Source organism: Grammomys surdaster, unplaced genomic scaffold, assembly GCF_004785775.1.
Source record: "Grammomys surdaster isolate TR1022 unplaced genomic scaffold, NIH_TR_1.0 126109, whole genome shotgun sequence".
NCBI lineage: Eukaryota > Metazoa > Chordata > Mammalia > Rodentia > Muridae > Grammomys > Grammomys surdaster.
This window is the reverse complement of record NW_021620917.1, coordinates 68,587-84,362: the sequence shown is the minus strand read 5'-3', so window position 1 is coordinate 84,362 and position 15,776 is coordinate 68,587. Positions and strand designations below refer to the sequence as shown.

The following is a 15,776-nucleotide window of genomic DNA, read 5'->3' as shown; positions in this document are numbered from 1 at the left end:
TCTGGCACCATAGTCAAGGGATGGCATGTATTGAATTTTGGTAGATAGGTGTAGTAGAGGAAATTTTTGAGACATGGTCTTATATCCAAAGCTGGTCCCAAACACTCTATGTGGCTTTGAAGTTTGTCTTTGAACTTCTGATTCCCCTGCCTCTACTCTCTACTCTTCTCTCTGCCAAGAACCTTTGGCCTTACCCATATGTCACTGTTGTTTACTGATACCACACAGAATGGTAGCTCAAAGGGGGTCAAAATAGGCTGTGGATGATCTTTTTGAACTGTCTAGGGAAAAAGAATACCAAAGTCCAGGAGATGCAGAGGTGATCCAACTACTGGCTAGATCCCTGGTGCCACCCATCTTCCCAGCATATAAGTACTGCAGACTGGCCACAGTGCAGCAGAGTGGGCAGAAGGGAAGCCCTGCAGAGGATCACACACACAGCTGGAGGGAGAACACAGAGGAATAAATTGCTGACAGACAAGCAGGGATGGACCTGTTTTCAGCTCTCTCACTAGAAACCTGGGTCCTCCTGGCAATCAGCCTGGTGCTCCTCTACTGGTGAGTGACCCCCACAGTTCCTCAGGATTAAGGTGATACTCGGACCTCTATTCTGTTATTATTGGGAGGATCAAAATGATATCAGAATCAGACTGGCAGATGATGGCTTAGTGATTAAGTACACTGGCTGCTTTTTCAGAGAACCCCAATTTGAACCCCTACATCCACACACACAGCTCAGAATCATCTGTAACTACAGTTCCAGGGAATCGAACACCTGCCACAGGCATATCTAGGATGCTATTTAAAGGTGTCAGTTTTTTTTAACCTGGCTAACTCCTAAATAATTGAGACAGAGAACTATTAAGTTTATTAGCAGGCTTTAAGATGGCCAGGTTCTAACATATTCTAACCCATAAAGTGATCTACATCCTATCCATAAGCCCCCATTTTACTTGCAGTGTGACTCTTTTCCTGGCTTGCTCTGTTCCATGTTTGTCCTCTTGATGAGCACCCTTGGTTACTCCTTCTCAGGCCTGACCTCATGGCCAACTTATTTCTCTATTTGCCTCATGGTTTTTATTCTCCTGTATACTCACCTGCCTTGTTGCCCACAACTTCTTCTCCTCTGCCCAGCCATTTGCAGTTCAATCTTTTATTAAACAATCAGAGATAAATGGGAAGTATTATTTATATCACGCTGATACAGGAGATTTTTCAATACTCATGACATTGCCCATGTCTGGATTGTCTCAAGGTCTCAGGGTACAGAAACCAGCATCGGAACACACAGAGCACAACACCTCCTCCAACCGATAGTAGAAGCTGAAATTAACTCTTGCACAAAGTTTTCAAAATTTTATGTGTTTATTTATTATGGTTAGGGGAAGCACATGGTACAGTGTGTGTGTGTGTACGTCAGAAGATAACTTTTCAGAGAGTTCCTGAAGACCAAACTCAGTTATCAACATTATCAGCTAGTGCCTTTACTTGTGAAATCATCTTGAAGGCCCCAAATGAAATGACAAAGTAAATTATTTCTGCATTTTTATGTTTTGGCAGGATGGGGAAACAAGGTAAAGCCTACATATGCTAGGCAAACTCTTTACTTCTGAGCTATCGTCCCAGTGGTACTAACTCTTACTAAAGTTCATACTGATGTTATGCAGATCTTCTGGGCACCCCAAACCCCACCCTTCTTAAATTCCCTCTTCGGAGGTTTAGTGTAAAGGTATGGGGTGTTCTATGCCTGCCCTTGTTTCTATAATGACACACCTGGCCTACTTTCCAGCCAACTTCCCAACCCTGTTGCCTGTTACATGTCATTGTAGTCTTGCTCTGGCACCTCCTTCTTCTTTATGTCCCAATTGCTGGCTCCCCAGTTCCCACGTGAGATCCCCTCCCTCTCTCTGGGTACAGAAGTCTCACTCTTTTCTCTCCTGCCCAGCTACAGGCTGATGTACACTCCATTTGACTAATCAGAAGATGCTGGAGAACAATGTTTGATAAAATAATGTCTCAGGAGATGCTTCATGATTATGATAATAACAAAGTCTGAACCAGAGCTCTGTAACTGGATCTCTGGGTACAGAAATCAGCAACTGAATACACAGTGCACATAAACATCCCACAATTGTTTAATGATTTCACTTAGGCTATGTATGACCTACCTTAGTTTTGGTTATCCCTAGATCCATGAGAACTCAGCATATATGGATACCTGCAATTGTCTGACATGCAAACTGGCCCTTCACCATTCCCAAAGCTCTCTGGGAACTGGATGGGAGAGACAAGTTTTGGTTTGTTTCAGTTTTTGATGATGGTCTTTCTTGTCTTTTTTCTTCTGTTTGTGTATGGCCACAAGTCTTTCTGTTTCTCTTTACAGGTATGGGACCCGTACTCATGGACATTTTAAGAAACAGGGAATTCCTGGGCCCACACCTCTGCCTTTTTTAGGCACTTTGCTGAATTACTACAAGGTGAGTGTTGATTAAGCTTTTGATATGGCTTCTGCTTGTGGCCAATAATGTCCTAGTTCCATTAAATTCTCTTTCTGTGGAAACCCTGAGACATCAGGCCCTCATACTGTGTGTTCTCTTGATTCCTGACAATGTTCAGGGTCCTCTGGGACTCTTTCTGCCATGTAAAACTTAATAAAATATTTGTATGCGTGTACATTTTTATAGTATGTATATAGGCATTTGCATGTATGTCTAATGTGTGTGCAGGGGCATATGCATGTACATGTGTGTGTATATGGATGCTGTGTGTATATTTTTATAGTATGTATATATTCATTTGCATGTGTGCGAGTGCCCATATGTGTGTGCAGGTGCATATACATGTATTCGTGTGTGTATGAAAGTTCAGAGGTTGACACTGCGTGTCTTCCTCATTGCTCTTCCCTTCACCCTTTGAGTCAGAGTCTCTCACTTTGACCTGGCTTTCTCTGACTTGACTAGTTTATCTAGCCACCTTGCTCTTGGGGTCCCTTGTCTCTGACTTTTGAAAATTGGTTCTGTTACCTCCTGCCACACATTTACACAGGTATTCAGAGTCAAATTCTGGTTTGCACAGGGTGCTTTTCCCACTGAAGCATTTCCATAGCTCCCATTGTCTCCTCACCATTTATTTATTGTTTTTTTTTTTTTGGTGAGAGTGTGTATTTGCTACAGCAGGCATGTGTCGGTCAGAGGTCAGTTTGTGGGAGTCAGTCTGCTTTTGCCAAAATCTTAGTCTTAGGGATAGAGCTCAGGTAATCAGGCTTAGTGGGAAGTTACATTTCATTCAGAGTCATCTCACTGGCCCTAATGTCAATGTATTGAAATTCATCCTGAGTAAAATGCCTAGATCTCCATCTCATTCAATCTTAATACTGATCTTGTGAGCAACAAAGGAAGAGTTGTTTCTTGCTCAGCGTAGAGTTGGTGAAGGCACTGCTGTAGTTATTTGAAGAGAATCTTGAATGGGTTTCCAACTTCTAGGACACCAATCTATATTTACTAGATTAAAATTCTCTTTGTATTAAGTCTTATGAGTGACATTATTGTTCTTTATTCTGAATATTTCTGAAGCATCAGCTTATCACTGTCCCTCCACCCCACACATTTGTGAAGCTTTTTTTTGTACTTGAGTTCTCTGCTTAATCTTTGAACCCATGAAGATTTTTGTATGGTATCAGACCCAGCACGTACTATTCATGTTTGGGTTCTTCAGACTTAGAGCATTTAGCTTCTCGATTCTTTTAGGTACTGAGGTCCTGGTTAGTGACTGCTTCATGTAGAAAGCTTTCAGGTGTATGTGGGTGTATGTGTGTTTTTGTTCATGTGAGTGCAGTACCTATGAAGGACAGAAGAGGCCAGTGGATTCCCTGGAGCTTGAGTTAGAGATGGAGGTGAGATGCAGGATGTGGGTTTAGGGAATGGAACTTGGACCCTCTGCAAGGTCAGCCAGTGCTTTAGGCTTAGTGACATAGTATAGGTTCTGGGCTTTTTTTTTCTGGTGCTGAGGATGAGATTCCACTTGCTAGGCAAACTCCTCTACTGTAGCTGCTGAAATGTACCTACAGCCACCTCTCTTCCTTTAAAGGCAGAAATCTTATGCATGAGTGTGAGTAGCAAGTGAGAATATTGAGACAGGATGATGGTTGTCAATCACCTTATATCCTTACCTACATAAAGAGTTTTTTATTTTCTTCTTTTCTTTTAAAGATTTGTTAAAAGGAAAGCCACAAGGGAAAAGATGATTTAACTAAATTATTAGAAAATTGAGAAATGAGAATGTAATGTGCCATGTAGGCTCTAAGTCTAGGTGTTAACCTGCTTTGATACCTGGCCCATGGTCAGTCCCCCAGACAGTCATTCCCAAGCTCACACCTAGAGGCTGAGTGGCAAAGCTTGAGCTGCTGTCTGCTCAGGATATTCTTCCAGAAGGATCTGTGCTTACCTTGCACATTCTTTAACACAATTGTGTTGATCATCATCATCATCACCATCACCATCATCATCATCATCATCACCATCATCATCATAATTAGTGTATGTGTGGAGAGTATGTGTTGTCTGTGTACATGACTATGTCTGTGAGTCGGTATACAGAAGCCATAGGAAGGTGTCAATGTGTCCTATTCTCTCATTCTGCCCTGTCCCACTGAAACATCCTGCTCTTGACACATCAAACATCTCTGAATAATAACTCTTCTGTGTCAGAGACAATAAGCCTGACTTCATGGGATCTGATGGTTTTGGTGTTCTGGCTATAGAAGGGACAGTACAGACAGGACAATAATGGATTTCATGCTATTTCTCTTTTCAGGGTTTATGGAAATTTGACATGGAGTGCTCCCAAAAATATGGAAGAAGATGGGGGTGAGTATCATGTAAAGTTGTATCAAGTTGACTGTTTTTAGGAGGAGGCACCCCACTTGTGGAAGGATGTGGCCAGCCTGAATTGTAGCCCTGTGTAATGATGCTGCATGTCATTAAGTACCAGGGTTCAAATGTCTCATTGACTTTAAAACACTGCACACTGTGGCTTTTTGACAGGCTTTGATGTTCCATGGACTCAAGTTCTTTTTATTCCATTATTTATTTGTTCACTTTATCTGTTTATTTATCTAGTCACTACATCTCCCACCCCCATGCCCATCACACAGTTTGCCCCTCCCTCATCCTCTGAGAATGTTGGTCTCCATGGGTATCCCTCCAGGCCTCAAGGTTTATCCAGTGTCCTCTTCTCATTTGTTTTCTCCTCTGAGATGTCCTTTTCCTGAGTGTAATGCATTGCCTCAGGTCCCTCTGATATGCTCTGCCAAATGTCTTGTTCTATCTTCTTTTTTTTTCTGTTTTTTTTTTTTTTAAATTTTTTTATTGTATGTTTTATTTACATTTCATATGTTGTCTCCTTACCCCATCCCCTACCCACCCGGGAACCCCCTATCCCCTTACCCCTCCTCCTTCTTCTCTGTGGATGAAACCCCTACCTACCCCCCCACTCCCACTTCCCCACCCTCAAAATTTCCACCCCCTGGGGCTTCCAGCCTTCATGAGATCAAGGATCTCTTTTTCCACCTATGCCCAGCAGGGCCTTCCACTCTTACATACTCAGCTGAAGCCCTGGATCCCTCCCTAAGTGCTCCCAGGCTGGTGGTTTAGACCCTGGGAGCTGTGCTTGGTTGGTATTGTTGCTCTCCTCATGGTGCTGCAAATCCTTTCAGCTCCTTCAGTCTTCACTCTAACTCCTCCATTGAGAACCCCATTATCAGTTCAATGGCTAGTTGTGAGCATCTGTCTCTGAATATGTCAGACTCTTGAAGGCCTCTGAGGAGACATCCATATCAGGCTCTTATTAGCATGCACTTCCTGACTTCCACATCAGCATCTACCTTTGGTGACTGCACATGGGATGGATACTCAGGTGGAAAGGTCTTCAGATGGCCCCTTCTTCAGTTTCTGTCCCTCACTTTGTCTCCATATTTGCTCCCTTGAGTGTTTTGTTGCTCCTTCTAAGAAGGACTGAATCACCCCCACTTGGTCTTCCTTCTTTATGAGCTTCATGTGGCCTGTGAGTTGCATCTTGGGCATTTCAAGGTTCTGGGCTAATATCCAATAATCAGTGAGTGAATACCATGTGTGTTCTTTTGTGATTGGCTTACTTCACTCAGGATTATAATTTCTAGTTCCATCCATTTACCTAGGAAACTCTTGAATTCATTGTTTTTAATAGCTGAGTAATACTCCATTGTGTAAATATACCACATTTTTTGAATCCATTCCTCAGCTGAAGGACATCTGGGTTCTTTCCAGCTCCTGGCTATTATAAATAAGGCTGCTATGAACATAGTTGAGCAAATGTCCTTGTTATATGTTCTAGCATCTTCTGGGTATATGCCTAGGAGTGGTATAGCTGGATCCTCAGGTAATGCTATGTCCAATTTTCTGAGGAACTGCCAGACTGATTTCCAAAGTGGTTGCACCATCTTGCAGTCCCACCAACAATGGAGGAGTGTTCCTCTTTCTCCACACCCTTGCCAGCACCTACTATCACCTAAGTTTTTAATCTTAGCCATTCTGACTGGTGTGAGATGGAATCTCAGGGTTGTTTTGATTTTCATTTCCCTGATGACTAAGGACATTGAACATTTCTTTAGGTGCTTCTCGGCCATTAGAGTTTCCTCAGTTGAGAATTCTTTGTTTAGCACTATACCCTATTTTTAATAGGGTAATTTGGTTGTCTGGAGTCTAATTTCTTGAGTTCTTTGTATATATTGGATATTAGCCCTCTATCAGATGTAGGATTGGTAAAGATCTTTTTCCAATTTGTTGCTTGTCATTTTGTCCTATTAACAGTGTCCTTTGCCTTACAGAAACTTTGCAATTTTATGGAGTCCCATTTGTCAATTCTTGATCTTAGAGAATATGCCATTGGTGTTCTGTTCAGGAACTTTTCTCCTGTGCCCAAGTATTCGAGGCTCTTCCCCACCTTCTCTTCTATTAGTTTCAGTGTATCTGGTTTTATGTGGGGGTCCTTTATCAATTTAGACTTGAGCTTTGTACAAGGAGATAAGAATGGATCAATTTTCATTCTTCTACATGTTGTCCTCCAGTTGAACCAGCACCATTTGTTGAAAATCCTGTCCTTTTTCCACTGGACAGTTTTAGCTCCTTTGTCAAAGATCAAGTGACCATAGGAGTGTGGGTTCATTTCTGGGTCTTCAATTCTATTCCATTGATCTTCCTGCCTGTCTCTGTACCAATACCAGGTAGGTTTTTATCACTATTTCTCTGTAGTACAGCTTGAGGTCAGGGATGGTGATTCCTCCAGAAGTTCTTTTATTGTTGAGAATAGTTTTGGCTATCCTGGGTTTTTTGTTATTCCATATGAATTTGAGAATTTCCTTTTCTAACTCAGTGAAGAATTGAGTTGGGATTTTAATGGGGATTGCATTGAATCTGTAGATTGCTTTTGGCAAGATGGCCATTTTTGTTATATTAATCCTGCCAATCCATGAGCATGGGAGATCTTTCCATCTTCTGAGATCTTCTTCGATTTCTTTCTTCAGAGAATTGAAGTTCTTGTTGTACAGGTCTTTCACTTGCTTGGTTAGATTCACACCAAGATATTATATATTATTTGAAACTATTGTGAAGGGTGTCATTTCCCTAATTTCTTTTTCAGTCTGTTTATCTTTCATGTTGAGGAAGGCTACTGATTTGTTTGAGTTGATTTTATAACCAGCCACTTTGCTGAAGTTGTTTATCAGGTTTAAGAGTTCTCTGGTGGAAGTTTGGGGGTCACTTAAGTATACTATTATATCATCTGCAAATAGTGATATTTTGACTTCTTCCTTTCCTATTTGTATCCCTTTGACTTCTTTTTGTTGTCAAAATGCTCTGGCTAGGGCTTCCAGTACTATATTGAATAGATAGGGGGAGAGTGGGCAGCCTTGTCTAGTCCCTGATCTTAGTGGGATTGCTTCAAGTTTCTCTCCATTTAGCTCGATGTTGGCTACTGGCTTGCTGTAAATTGCTTTTACTATGTTTAGGTATGGGCCTTGAATTCATGATCTTTCCAAGACTTTTATCATGAAGGGATGTTGAATTTTATCAAATGCTTTCTCAGCATCTAGTGAGATGATCATGTGTTTTTTTTTCTTTGAGTTTGTTTATATAGTGGATTACATTGATGGATTTCTGAATATTGAACCATCCCTGCATTCCTGGGATAAAACCTACTTGATCATGATGGATGATTGTTTTGATGTGTTCTTCGATTCAGTTTGCTAGAATTTTATTGAGTATTTTTGCATCGATGTTCATAAGGGAGATTGGCCTGAAGTTCTCTTTCTTTGTTGGGTCTTTGTGGGGTTTGGGTATGAGTGTAATTGTAGTTTCATAGAATGAATTGGGTAGTGTTCCTTCTGTTTCTATTTTGTGGAATAGTTTGAAGAGAATTGGTATTAGGTCTTCCTTGAAGGTCTGATAAAATTCAGCACTAAAACCATCTAGTCCTGGGCTTTTTTTAGTGGGGAGACTTTTAATGACTGCTGCTATTTCCTTAGGGGTTATGGGACTATTTAGATGATTTATCTGCTCCTGGTTTAACTTTGGGACCTGGTATCTGTCTAGGAAAATTTCCATTTCATCCAGGTTTTCCAGTTTTGTTGAGTATAGGCCTTTGTAGTAGGATATGATGATTTTTTAAACTTCTTCTGTTTCTGTTGTTACGTCTCCCTTTTCAGTTCTGATTTTATTAATTTGCATACTGTCTCTGTGCCCTCTGTTTAATCTGGCTAACGGTTTATCTATCTTGTTGATTTTCTCAAAGAACCAGCTCCTGGTTTTATTGATTTTTTGTATTGTTCTTTCTGTTTCTATTTGGTTGATTTCAGCCCTGAGTTTGATTATTTCCTGCCTTCTACTCCTCCTTGGTGTATTTGCTTCTTTTTGTTCTAGAGCTTTTAGTTGTGCTGTCATGTTGTTAGTGTGTGCTCTTTCCAGTTTCTTTTTGTAGGCACTTAGAGCTATGAGTTTTCCTCTTAGCACTGCCTTCATGGAGTCCCACAAGTTTTGGTATGATATGTCTTCATTTTCGTTGAATTCTAAAAAGTCTTTTATTTCTGTCTTTATCTCTTCCTTGACCAAGTCGTCATTGAGTAGAGAGTTGTTCAGTTTCCATGTGCACGTGGGTTTTCCATTGGTTTTGTCATTATTAAAGACCAGTCTTAGTCCGTGGTGATCTGATAAGATGCAAGGGATTATTTCAATCTTTTTTTATCTGTAGAGGGTTGTTTTGTGACCAATTATATGGTCTATTTTGGAGAAGGTACCATGAGGTGCTGAGAAAAAGGTATATTCTTTTGTTTTAGGATGAAATGTTCTATAGATGTCTGTTAAGTCCATTTGGTTCATAACTTCTGTTAATGTCAAAGTGTCTTCGTTTAGTTTCTGTTTCCATGATCTGTCCATTGCTGAGAGTGGGATGTTGAAATCCCCCACTATTATTGTGTTAGGTCTAATATGTGTTTTGAGCTTTAGTAAAGTTTCTTTTATGTATGTAGGTGCCCTTGCATTTGGAGCATAGATGTTCAGGATTGAGAGTTCAGCTTGGTAGATTTTTCCTTTGATGCTTATGAAGTGTCCTTCCTTATCTTTTTTGATTAATTTTGGATGAAAGTCAATTTTATTTGATATTAGAATGGCTACTCCAGCTTGTTTCTTGGGACCATTGGCTTGGAAAATTGTTTTCCACCCTTTTATTCTGAGGTAGTGTCTGTCTTTGTCACTGAGGTGCGTTTCTTGTATGCAGCAAAATTCTGGGTCTTGTTTGTGTATCCAGTCTGATAGTCTGCATCCTTTTATTGGGGAATTGAGACCATTTATGTTAAGAAGTATTAAGGAAAAATGATTGTGGCTTCCTGTTATTTTTGTTATTCGAGGTAGAGTTATGTTTGTATAGTTATCTTCTTTTGGGGTTGTTGGAAGATTGCTTCCTTGCTTTTTCTAGGTTGTAGTTTCCCTCCTTGTGTTGGCGTTTTCCATCAATTATCCTTTGAAGTGCTGGGTTTGTGGGAAGATATTGTGCAAATTTGGTTTTGTCATGGAATATCTTGGTTTCACCATCTATAGTGATTGAGAGTTTTGCTGGGTATAGTAATCTGGGCTGGCAATTGTGTTCTCTTAGGGTCTGTATGATGTCAGTCCAGGCTCTTCTGGCTTTTGTAGTCTCTGGTTAGAAGTCTGGTGTAATTCTTATAGGTCTGCCTTTGTATGTTAGTTGACCTTTTTCCCTTACTGCTTTTAATATTTTTTCTTTGTTTTGTGCATCTGATGTTTTGGTTATTATGTGATGGGAGTATTTCTTTTCTGGTCTAGTCTATTTGGTGTTCTGTAGGCTTCTTGTATGTTTATGGGCATCTTGTTCTTTAGGTTAGGGAAGTTTTCCTCAATAATTTTGTTGAAGATGTTTACTGGCCCTTTAAGTTGGGAATCTTCATTCTCATCTATACCTATTATCCTTCAGTTTGGTCTTCTCATTGTGTCCTGGATTTCCTGGATGTTTCGAGTTAGGAGTCTTTTGCATTTTGCATTTTCTTTGACAACTGTGTCAATATTTTCCATAGTAACTTCTGCATTTGAGATTCTCTCTTCTATCTCTTGTATTCGGTTGGTGATGCTTGCGTCTATGACTCCTGATATCTTTCTTAGGTATTCTATCTCCATGGTTGTCTCCCTTTGAGCTTTCTTTATTGTTTCTATTTCCATTTTCAGATCCTGAATGTTTTTGTTTAATTCCTTCTTTGTGTTTTCTTGCATTTCCTTAAGGGATTTCTGTGATTCCTCTTTAAGGGCTTCTACCTGTTTACTTGTACTCTCCTGTATTTCTTTAAGGGAGTTACTTAATTCCTTCTTATAATCCTCTATCATCATCATGAGAAGTGATTTTAATTCTGAATCCTGCTTTTCAGGTGTGATGGGGTGTTCAGGGCTTGCTATATTGGGAGAACTGGGTACTGATGATGCCAAGAAACTTTGGCTTCTGTTGCTTATGTTCTTGTGCTTGCCTTTCGCCATCTGGTTAACTCTAGTGTTACCTGCCCTCACTGTGTAAGACTGGAGTCTGTATTTCCAGTTATCTTGCTTGTTGCAGAGCTCCTCAGAGTCCTGATGTCTCTGTGGTCTTAAGACCCTAATCTCCTGGGTGGAAGAACTCCTGGGACTCATGCCACCTCTTGGATCTGGAAATCCTTCTGCTCTGGGTGTAGTGGATCCTCTAGGATGGCTCAGGATATGATGTCTCCCAAGTGCACCCCACCTTGGTGTCTGCTGCTCTGAGTGCAGTGGCTCCTCAGCTACTCTGAGTGCAGTGGCTCCTCTAGGATGACTCAGGATTCAGTATCTTCACAGGACAGGAGCAGACCAACTCTGTGTCTGCCCCAGCCCAAAGGACCAGGGAGGGGAGGAAGGGTTGTTCCATCTTCTTGCCACACAGGCTCATGTCTGTATAGAAGCCCACATTCCTTCACTACATTATTGAATTTATTATGTCATTTCACAGGAGGGGTGGGTGGCATGCCTTAGCTAAGGATTGGTATATGGTTCATGTTTAGCATTAAAATAAAATCTTCCTCTGTGCATATAGAGACTTTGTCATTGTTTACATTTTATTTTATATCAACTTTCTTTTCCTGGAAGGGGGACATGTGTCCTGGTGCATATTTGTAGGTCAGAAGATAACATGTGGAAGTTGGTTCTTTATTTCCAAGGGATTGAGCTGAGGTTATCAGTCTTGGTACAGGTGTCTTTATCTGTTGTGCCATCTCAAGACTCAGCCCCTGCCAAGCTTTTTGGTAAAAATGTGCATCAGATGACAGTTTCTGCCAGTCAGTTCTCTCCTTCCACCACGTAAATTCCAGGGTCTGAGCTGACATCATCAGGTGCCTCTTCCTTTGGGTATTTTTAAGATTAATATTTTTCTTTATTAAGTCAGGTTCCTCTGTGTGTAGCACCGGTTGTCTTGGACTTAATTTGTAATCTAGGCTGGCCTTGAACTCACAGAGATCTGCCTGCCTCTGACTTCCATGTACTCCAGAGGTATTGGATATCCCCTTAGCTGGTGTTACATGTGATTGTGAGCTACCCTATGTAGGTGTTAGTTACAAAACTTGGGTCTTCTGTGAGGGCATAGAGTGTCATAGAAAATGGTATAGACAACTCTCACATATACAGTTCTAGACTTGGAAAATGTCAGCTTGTTATTTGTAAGTGTGATGCCTTTCAGAACTTCTTTGTCTTTAATTGAATTGACTCACTGTGTCTTGAATGACATTACCTATTACTTTACAAAGACTCCATGTCTGTGATCAAAATCCCTAAGCTAAACTGGGAACTTCTGTGACCGTGTATTCTATAAGCAGAGTGAAGGTCCTGCAGCATTAGGATCAAAGTCTGGGTGTGGCTCTCACTTCAGAACCTGGCTTATCAGCTGTCTTCCCCACACAGGTTGTATGATGGCCGAGCACCTCTGTTTGCCGTCACAGACCCAGAGACAATTAAGAATGTGCTAGTGAAGGAATGCTTTTCTGTCTTCACAAACCGGCGGGTAGGTCACATTGTTTTTTCATGAATGAATGGATGAACTTTACGTCCTGATTGTAGCTCCCCTCTCTTTTTTCCTCCCAGTCCCATCCTTACTAATCCATCCCCCCATAGCCTCATCCCCTTCTACTCAGAGAAGCGGAAGCCCCCCTTGTGTACCACCTTGCCCTGGGTCAAACAGTAGCATCAGGACTAAGTGCATCCTTTCCCACTGAGGCTCAACCAGGCGGTCCAGCTAGGGGGAGAAGAGCCAATGGCAGGCAACTGATTCAGAGACAGCCCCAAGTCCAATTGTTAGGGACTTACAGAAAGACCAAGCTGCATATCTGCTACAAATGTGCAGGAAGCCTAAGTCCAGCCCCTGTAATCATTTTGGTTGGTGTTTCAGTCCCTGTGAGCCCCGATGTGCCCATGTTAGTTGTTGACTCTGCATGTCTTCTTTGGGGTCCCTGACCCTTCTGGCTTACTCAATCATATCCCTGACTCATCTATATGACTCCCCAAGTTGTACCTGATGTTTTAGCTGAGGATCTTCACATCTTTTCCCATTTCTTGCTGGATTCATCCTCTCAAGAGTCAGTTGTACTAGGTCCCTTTCTGAAAGCAGAGTATCATTTATAGTGTCTCTCATTTTATGGGTCACAATTTGGTCAGGCATTACTTGGTCATACACTCATCTTTATCCCTCCATATCATTTAGCAAGATAGTTTTTGAGTGGATGGTTTTGTGTGTGGATTGATGTGTCCCCTCTGGAAGTCCTGCTTGGCTATAGGAAAATCTCAGGGGTTTTTTTGCTATTGATTCTAGCAAAGCCAGAGCCTTGTAGATTCATAGAGAGATCTTGTCATAAAAAATGCCATAGAGGGTTATAGAGAAATATGTGTGGTCTCCACATGAGCTCACATGGGCATGTGCACATGTAGGGTTACTGGGGTCCTGTGTCCACTCTGCCACCAGGCATGGCTGTTCTGAAAGTCAGTACATGGAATGTTGACTGCACATACCCCACACTGTCGCTGGGTAGATGTTGGGCTGTATGGAAGCCTTGGGACACCACTCCAGGTTTGGGAAGTGCAGTCTGAGGTGCAAGACAGACAGAGCTGGCTTGGGGGTTCTCAAGCCTGGAAGGAGGCTAGGGCCTTCTGTTTCTTAAGCTCTTGGACATCCAGGTAAAACTGGAAGCTGTAGAAGAGCTGAGAACAGAGTTAGGGCCCCCACAGGCTGGATCTAGCCTGGGGATTGGGGAAAAAAGAGGGCCTTTGATTCTTCCAGTGTGGAGAGTCTTTAGCTTGATGGTTGGCAGCAGGTTTCAGCTTGGGCTTGGTGGTGGCCATGGTTGGGAGTACAGAGAGGCCTCCTGCAGGAGACTAGATGTTGGCTCTATAGGTGAAGGCCTTCTCCATGGCTTCCATTGGCAGATCCTGAAGAAAAGATGCAGTCCGCAGTTTAAAGGCTTTTATTGTCATGGAAGAAAGTGGATGTGTATCATCATACCACACTTCTCAGGGTGGGCCTAAGGTTAAATACCTTTTTCAGGGAGGAGTGTCTGTGAAGAAAAGCTTACTGGCCAAGCCCTCCAGGCCTTTAGGTAGCTCGTTAAAATGGTGATCTGTCTTGAGCCTATGTGACCACAGGTCATGTCCTCTACATGTGGAGGGACTTGGGACCTACACATGTCACTGATGGCCACAAATCTATAGGGGGCTCCAACTAGTGACAGAGACCTGGTGCCAGGGAACAAGTGAAGTGCCTACAGTTCCCTCAGAGTTTCCAAGGCTTCAACTCTTAGCTAAATCAGGGCCCAAGCTACATTTCACAGTCCCACATGCACCAGCATTCATATGTACACACACACACACACACACACACACACACACACACACACTCACACAAACACACACACACAGACACACACAGACACACACATACACAGACATACACAGACAGACAGAGACACACAGCATATAAAGACATCCTTTTCATATTGCTCATGTTGTAAATACAGAGCTCCAGAATTTGTCTGATGCAAAATTAACGTTCTATCTTTCTTCAAGCCAAACACCATCTGCACAGCTGTAGAGATCGACTAAGTCTTGTTCTCTTTTTCTCTCCAACCCCTGTACCTAGTTTTCCAACCACAGAGAAATTTCCATTTAAAAGGGTCCCAGAGTATAAAGGGTTGGAACCACAATAGGAAGCTGAGTGTACAACTGATTTCTCATAGGCTGTGAGGCATTCTGAGGTTGGTTTTTTTTTTTAATCTAGGATTTTGGCCCAGTGGGGATTATGGGTAAAGCTATCTCTATATCTAAGGATGAGGAATGGAAGAGGTACAGAGCCTTGTTGTCCCCCACGTTCACCAGTGGAAAACTCAAGGAGGTAAGTGAGATTCTTTTAACTGAAGCCTGTGTGACTGGAGTCCCCACCCTAACTGTGGATGCTTTTCTGTTTTGTTTAGATGTTTCCTGTCATCGAGCAGTATGGTGATATTTTGACAAAATACTTGAGGCGAGAGGCTGAGAAAGGCAAGCCTGTTTCTGTGAAAGAGTAAGTTCTGGCCCATCACTGTGGTTCTGGGAGAGGATGGGCACCTGGGGTGCAGTTCACATGGTCCAGCTGTTTGTCATTGCCCATTTAGACACCTGATGACATTATACACAGTTTAAAAGGAAGAAACAGAGTAAGAAATTTGCAGGGGTAGATGGTAGGAAGGCTGGGAAGGGCTTGGTCCATACTAAGGTGGCTTTGCCTGTCTCCTGAGAATTCTTTCCTGGCCCCTGATACATGTGTAAATTCCCACCCCTTTCTCTCCTTAGAGTGTTAGGTGGCTACAGCATGGATGTGATCACCAGCACATCATTTGGAGTGAATGTTGATTCCCTCAACAACCCAAAGGATCCTTTTGTGGAGAAAGCCAAGAAGCTCTTAAGATTTGATTTTTTTGACCCATTGTTCTTGTCAGTAGGTGAGTGGACAGTTCTGCCTTTTGATCATTGCTTTTGTCTGTGGCCATGTTTGTCAGTTCTGCCTTTCTCTTCATCACTTCCACAAACGATTGGCTCTAGTAATGTAGTTCACTTGTCATGTAACTCATCCACTAAAGACACAGTGCGATATTTTTAGAACATTCAAAGACATAGCCTAATTACTTCTGTTTTTGAACTTTGTTTTTTTTTTTTTTT

General features: G+C 41.9%; 1 protein-coding gene across 1 annotated transcript in view; it reads left to right on the top strand.

Moving 5' to 3' along the window:
• Positions 1–386: 386 nt before the first annotated feature.
• LOC114611343 (cytochrome P450 3A11) overlaps positions 387–15,776 on the top strand; it is a 28,928-nt gene continuing 13,538 nt past the window's right edge. Inside the window, exons 1-7 of the mRNA XM_028756001.1 lie at positions 387–558; positions 2,384–2,477; positions 4,813–4,865; positions 12,498–12,597; positions 14,860–14,973; positions 15,053–15,141; positions 15,411–15,559. Of these exons, the coding sequence (XP_028611834.1) occupies positions 488–558; positions 2,384–2,477; positions 4,813–4,865; positions 12,498–12,597; positions 14,860–14,973; positions 15,053–15,141; positions 15,411–15,559 (670 nt within the window). The 5' untranslated portion in view covers positions 387–487. The remainder of the gene's footprint in view (positions 559–2,383; positions 2,478–4,812; positions 4,866–12,497; positions 12,598–14,859; positions 14,974–15,052; positions 15,142–15,410; positions 15,560–15,776) is intronic.